Genomic DNA, 7500 nt, shown 5'->3' on the forward strand with positions numbered 1-7500 from the left:
CGAAGCAACACCAGTAACTCCAACAAAGGCCTCACCAGCTGCCACACCGACAAAAGATAGTCTATCACCCTTAAAATGAATAACTAGCACGTAAAGGACTATAATACAATTATGTACAAATTCTTAAGCAGTAAGTCATAGATGTATTTTAATGAATTAGTTTCCATTTTGTTATGCCATGAAGCTTACCTTCTAAGGATACAAATAAACAACCTCAGGTGCCAATAATTATTAAGGGGAACAAGAACTGATTGGTTCTCCCAAAAAATGGGTGACACACGGACATCAGCAGGGGTTTGCTTGCGAAGAAAAGTATAAATGATTTTCAACAACTTGGACAGGATACATTACTGGTTTATAGCTTGGATCAGTGCTCTTACCTTCCAGCATCAATTATCGTGTGGTTATGGTTTAAGCATATAATTAAAGAAATTCTGAAAATAAGATCATCCAATAAACAAGGGTGGTCACTCAATTATTCAGAAATTGCATAGACCTTATTCATAAATGGTGGTCACATTTATAATTCTTTTGTCCGAGTGCAAATTAGCCTACCAAGCCTCATTTTAATGTTACGGTATTCGGGTTGTCACAAATAATTTATTACAAAGGAAGTATTTAAAATTAATGTCAGGGAAATTACAGGTGTATGCAGTATATTATGATCCATGACGTACTGTTACATTACATCTAAGGTCCCTTTGACAACATCTTTGCCCTGTGTTGTACCTGATTGGTAAAATGATGTACGGTAATTGTGACAGGAAATTTGCAGTCAAAGCACTTGCAAGCTGAGACAACCTTGTGAAGCAGAACTAGTCAAGTGTCTGTGTCCTTGTCACTTAACCGAGTTTTTATGGAATTTGAAATGAAGGTGACTTCTGGCAAGACAAATCCACTCAGTTTGGCTCCAGTGGACAACTTTTTCTTTCTTCACATACAGTAGTAAATCTGTCTGCTACAATGGTTGTGCGTTAGGGAAACTTCAACTGTAATTTTGTTGCAAAATGCCATGCCTTTTAGCCACAAGAATGACTTCACCCCTTGGGGTAAAATAGTGTGCTAGTGTATGTAGTTTAAGGTGGTCGATATTATATTAAACATTTTACCACTATTATGAACAAAGTTCTTTTAATTCAGTAAAGAGCATTTTCACGAGATCTTCAGGTCTCATATTAGTCATTAATAAGATTGATACCATCCTGTGGCACTGAACAGAAAATAACATGAACTTTGACATGTAAGGGATACATCACCCTGAAATACCATCTAGTTGGTTTTGCAGGTCCCAACTGCATGTTTACATGTTCACTGTAGTTCCTTAAAAGATCCCGGAACATTTACCACAGATGCAGCTCTTACTACAAAAACCTCAAGAACTGAACGAAAAGTTGATATCCTGGTTGGAATGTTCACTTGCAGCCCCTTTTTAAAAATATTTTGTTGACCAATGCTTTGGCATCACATGGTTAGACCAGGATAATAATTATTATTTTGCTTGTACTTAGTTAAAGTTTACGAGTGCCATTAAACCAAGTGAAACAAGCCCTTGCCTGTTGTTAGTGCCTGGCACAATGGGAGTGGAAGGGGTAACAGAATTCACGCGATTTAGACTTCATGTTTTGAAAAACATGAGGAGACTTGAAGAGAATTTTGCATTATTTAGGGTACTACACCAAGGCTGATTTAACTCGGCTGTCTTGATAACAATTATTGGGATATGTCCTTCCTAAGCTCGTTCTCCCACATGCCTGAATGTTGACGGACTAGTTTTGACAGGTTTTAGCAACGTTAAATTGATTTATAGATTAATTATTTGACTAACAGTTACGGTCATATTTATCTACAAGGTGTTGGACTGTTGGAAGATGTAAATTTAGTTTTCAAACTGAAGAAAACAATAGTTTGTAAATTGTTGGGTTCTTTAGAGAAATAAATAAAATGATATGTTGTAATCTTGTTTTTTATTCAAAATTGAAATAAATAACTAATAATAATGTTATTATTATTATTAACATTAGAGCGGTTTTCAAATGAGTGTCGTAAAACCAAAACCAAAGTAATTACTTTGGCTAATCAAAAAAGACGGGGACAACCCGGTAAACCAATCAAAACTCGAAGTAATTACACGTAGCCGACACAAAGCACGGGAAAATGTGTGCGTGCGATCCACGATTGGTTTTGGTTTCACTTTTGAAAAAATGGCGAGAGAACTTTGAACCAATCACTTAGTGAAGTAATCATAAACCAAAGCAATTCGCTAATTACTTTCGACACTCAATTGAAAACTCTCTAATATTATTAATATTAATAATCCAGACAGTTTTCAAAAGTCAGTTTTCTCTTGAATGCAACACAAAAAAAAAAATTAATTATTCCATGAGCGCACGTTGGATATGAGATGGTAAATAGCTAACGAGTCGTGTTTGCCTATAACCAGTCTCATATCCAACAAGCGCGAATGGAATAATTGTTTTATTAAATTCCTTAAACTCCGAAAGTTTGGAAGTACGAAATACGAGCGAAAAAAGGGAGAAGATCCGAGCGAAATCGAAAAACTTGATGAAGATGCGATGTTTTGTAATACCTTGTGGTCAGACAGACGTACACTGATCCCAAAAACATTTCTTGCTTTTCGCATACTTCTAATCATCAGAATTGATCCAAAGTTTTTCCAAAAGAAAATTCTTTTTTCAATTTTGGCTTTATTTTAGAGAGAAATTTTGCTTTCCGGCGAAAAAGTTTTTAGCTTAGCAACGCTTAGCCCAATCATTTACCATATAAGGTAAAACTAAGGTATATGAGCTGATAACCGAGATTAAGTGAACCAATCAGAGCACACGAGATGCATTATCCAAGGTTGAGAATTTAATAATTTAGTTTATTTGTACCAAACATAAACACAATAGCCCTAAATGAAGAAAGTGAGGTACGGTGCCTCCCAGAAAGTAACTAGAAAGCTCATCTAGCAAGGGAACTCTTGAGAAGAGCTGTTCACTCTGCCAAATTTTATTTACTGTAAAGCAAGATAGTGATGTAGATAGCCAGGTCTATCCCACCTTGGGGTGTAGTGGCTTTTTCTCATTTTTGGTTTGTGCACATGTTTTGATCCTCTTTCACCTCAACAATACAGTTTTCACTTCATTTATTCTCCGAAATCGTCCAAATACATTGTGTTGTTTTTAGAATCATTGGATTGAAAATTCACTTTTCTAATTTGCCTTGAAAGACAGGAAAAGTGGTCATACTTCGATCCATAGCTGAGCAATGAAGGGAAATGAGCGTGCAACTGGTTTTGAGGCCTCAAAATCTGACAGTTGCACGCCATTTTAATCTTCCTAATCACTCCCACCACAACATGACTATTGGCGGCCTATCCTTACACCACGGAAACACAGAAAGCCGTAAAAATCTCTAGATAACAAAAATTTATTTTTCAACTGGGCACACTCTATCCACACGGAATCAATGAACGCCACTCATTCCATTAATCTATTCACAAATTCACGTCACCCTATTTCTACCAATAGCATGCTCCTCCGCACACATATAAACCTACAACAACCACAATTCCTCTATTCGCTCAGACGAAGGGCTAACGGTCGAAACGTCAGCTTTCCAAATCTTTCACGGTGGTTATTCGACCTTTATCAACTCGTTTGATAAAATAAATTTCAGTTTCAATCTCCCACCGACGCAGCACCACAGTTTCTTTAGGAACTAAAATTTTGAAGACATCTATAGACTGCTTTGCATTTTGCTGGTTCCTTGAAAAACAGGGATGCAAATTAATTTGTGACATCAAACTGGTATCAAACCCATTCCCCTTCATAGCTCGATTAAGGATCCAAGTATGACCACTTTTTCTGTCTTTCAAAGGAAATAAAAAAGGTGAATCCAAAGGTTCTAAAACCAACAATGTATTTGGACCATTTCAGAAAATGAATTACGTGGAAAAGTCTGTAAAGGTGATAGGCACTTTAAAGCTATAATAAGTTTTCATTCTTAAATACACATACTGTAACACCAACACCAGACTTGAAAAGTTTCTTAAAGTCAAAAAAAGCCTGGAAAATGCACAGTTTTTCATTGATGATTGGTACTGATGCAATGCAAAATATTACCATAACAACCTGGTGGCTTTAAACAAAAAAGGGGCTGCAGTGACCTTCCTTCAGATTTCTTACCCTTAGAGTGAAGAATTACATTTTGGTTAATAATTGCTCCAATGAGACAATTTCTAATATTTTGCAATTTATTACTGGGTTGCCGTATGGCAATCCTAGTCGGAAAATGGGTAATATTTTGTTGTTTTTTTTTCCCAGTGTCATGAAAAGTCTTGCCCGGCACTCCCCTGCTAAGTGGTATCTTTGTGCATAGAGTCTTCTGTGCGTATTTTGTTAGGTTTGAGGGGTCTGGGGTAATGAGTAGATTTCTCTGGTGCACACAGGAGAACATTTAATTAAGCTGCAATGGCGTCAAAAGTCATTGTAACGCGCATGGCGTTTTAGTGCATCTTTAAACAAAATATACCCTTATGGGGCCCAAGAATGGAACGTCAATTGGATAAACAAGACAGGCGGTGAGAAATAAATATCTGGAATCTTAAAAGCAACGAGTAATGGACTTCAACAACAATCTTTCCCCTGTCGGGCCAAAATCAAAGTGAGCTGTATTTCTAATATTTTGCCAAGTGTGCTGTTAAGTTTAACACTGAAACCAAATGGAAAATTATCTGGTAACTTATCAGTTATAGGTTCAACAAAGACAGAGAAAGAATTGAACACCTTAAGTGGATCTGTGATCTCTGTTGTCTGGCTATTAGTATTTACTTGTACATGTACTCAACTCTGCACAGTCTTCCGGTAACAATTGGAAGTTTCACTAATTCTTGTTAACCTTCAGTGAACGCGAATGGCATTTTAGTGGATCTTTAAAACAAAAATCAATCAATCGTTTATTCAACCCTATTGCAGTAACAACTGAATTACAGGGGGCGGTTGTGACACACATTTTGAAATTTGACAATCACAAAATGATTAATTAAGTCTTATGCATTTGCCAGTAGAGGCATGGTATGATTGTGAGCCTGAGCAAAAATTATAACTGTGGTAATAAACCATCGGAACCCGGAAGAGACTACTAAGTGTTCCTGACACATAACAGTTTGTAGCAAAGTTCACGCATGCCTGTTGTCGCCTATCGCTAAGAGGTTCAAGGTGTGCGAGATGGAGTGCACCGCTAGAGCAACGATCAGGGAAGACCATATACAGGACTTTTCTCTTAGATACCCTTATGGACTTCAAGAATGGAACGTCAATATTGGATGAACAAGACAGGCAGTGAAAAACAAATATCTGGAATTTTTAAAGCGACGAGTAATGGTCCAACAAAAATTTCATTTTTTGCCGTTGGATATCAAGTGAGCTTTGTTTCTAATATTTCACTAACTTGGTATTACATACAACACTGAAATCAAATGGCAAATTTTTTATGGATTTAACAAACATTGAAGGAATCGAACGCCTTGAATGCATCACAGTGTTAACTGAAGTTGCATTTTAGTTGTCTGGCAATTTACATTTATTTTGTACTCAACTCTGCAAAGGTAAAAAAAAATTGGAAATGTGACAGTGAAGACTCAGAAAATGTCCGGATCCCCAATGGGGGTTGAACCCACGACTTTCCTGATTACCAGCTGGACACTCTAACCACTGAGCTATGCCGATTCGTGATGGGCAAGGTTGCTTAACTTGGTTCTAATAGGGCTGCACTTCCCTTCATACTCAAAGGTTCAGTAAGAATTTTGAATTTCACAAATGGAAAAGTATTTCAAACGTTAATTAAAGGACTTTTTTCAGCTTTTAATCTTCAACTGGCCAGAGTGGAAAACAGCCATGAGGATCCTTCCAAATACAAACACCAATTTCCTGGCTACCTCTCTCAAACTTAAGCTTCCCATCGAAATGCCATGAAACAGTGATTGGGGATTCGTTATAATTTGCCATTTCAAGCAACAATGACCTCTGTTGTTTGACAAATCCCAAAATTCGGCTGCAAACTATAAGCAAGGGATGCTCATGGAATCTTGGTGGATCTTGACGGTTTCGGTCTTTGAGATGGCTGATCTCTGGAACCAAAATCCAAGCAGCTTTGGCAACCTTGATCCATGGCCTAGCATCACCAGCACCTTCCTCCCCTTCAGCTTTTAACTCTCTAGTTTCCAGATTGAGATACCCATTCTTTGCGGGGCAAGTTATGAGAGCTCTATGAGTTGTAAAGTTCCTAAAAAAGTGCAGTAAATTGAATATTGTTGTGTCACTCCAGCTATCCCGGTCTTGCACAGATTCAAGCTTTTCAAAAGTGACACCAGTAGGGTTAAACCAGTTTGGGTTAGGTTCGGGCCCAAAGGCATGGGTAATTTCCTCGGCATAGGTAATTTTCTTGACACGAACACACTTTGGAGTGCCATCTGGACATCGCAACAAAGCTCCTGCTCCATCTACTTCAGTTATGACTTGAAGCGTCAGTAAATTGTCCTGAAACCATCTCAGATGAGGTATTTTGGAGCCATTTTTAAAGCGATCACCAAATATATCACTGCATTGCTCGTTGACAAATTCCCTCCGGTTGCCCCTGCATTCCTTCTGGCCGTCTCGTGTTTCGTCTTCTGAATGTTTCAGCTTTTGTTTCACAGGTGTTTTGATATTAAAAGCGGCATTGTGGAATGATGGCATGCCCTTCTTTTGAAAGTGGCAATAAAGATAGTAATAACATTGATCCAGAACTGTGTACAAGGCCGACATCATTTCCCTGAAGAGTGTGGCCATTCTGACTTCAATTCTTCTCCGCTGATCTTTATCATCCAGCTCATTCAACTTAAAATGAAGGATGTTCAGTTCGGCATTACAAACGCCAGCATCTCTAAGTGTAAGATCGATAGTTCGAACAGACAGATTTTCCATAATGGCGGTGTTCCTCCTTAGCCCGCTAAGTAATCCAAAAAGATCCCAATTTCCAATTAACAAAAGTCCCAAAAGAACTACGATAAAACAACTCCCCTAAATCCGGGGACTTTTGTTTGAAACTCGCTGTCAATGTGTCAATCAATCCGCCCAGCATAACTTCCGGTGAAATAAATTTAACAATTTCATGCGCCTGTCCTATCATTACTGGGTTGCAATCCCAGTCGGAAAATGGTAATATTTCTCTGTTATTTTATTATATATATCTATATATATAGAAAGGTGAGGCTAATGAAACCAACACATGATTCACTGTTACTCCGAGTTTCGTGCTTACGCACTCATCAGACAGTATTTAATAAAGAAAATTCCTATCACTTAAGCGTGTGAGAAAAGTTATTGTTATTTGCATAATTACAATGGGCGTGAGTAAGCTATTTAAGGGCGTGGGTTGTGAGTGAAAGTCTATTTATAAAGATGACAGTCAATTGTTCCTTAAGTAGAACTTGTTTTCGTGGCGGCATTTCGAGATAAG

The 7500-nt window shown here is 37.8% G+C and overlaps 1 protein-coding gene across 1 annotated transcript in view; it reads left to right on the forward strand.

The window, feature by feature from the left end:
* Positions 1–1160, forward strand: part of LOC138014466 (pyridoxal-dependent decarboxylase domain-containing protein 1-like) — a 30968-nt gene extending 29808 nt beyond the window's left edge. The window contains exon 28 of the mRNA XM_068861536.1: positions 1–1160. This exon is cut by the window's left edge and continues 64 nt beyond it. Within this exon, the coding sequence (XP_068717637.1) occupies positions 1–79 (79 nt within the window). The 3' untranslated portion in view covers positions 80–1160.
* The last annotated feature ends 6340 nt before the right edge of the window (positions 1161–7500 follow it).

Source organism: Montipora capricornis, chromosome 8, assembly GCF_036669925.1.
Source record: "Montipora capricornis isolate CH-2021 chromosome 8, ASM3666992v2, whole genome shotgun sequence".
In the NCBI taxonomy this organism is placed as follows: Eukaryota; Metazoa; Cnidaria; class Anthozoa; order Scleractinia; family Acroporidae; genus Montipora; species Montipora capricornis.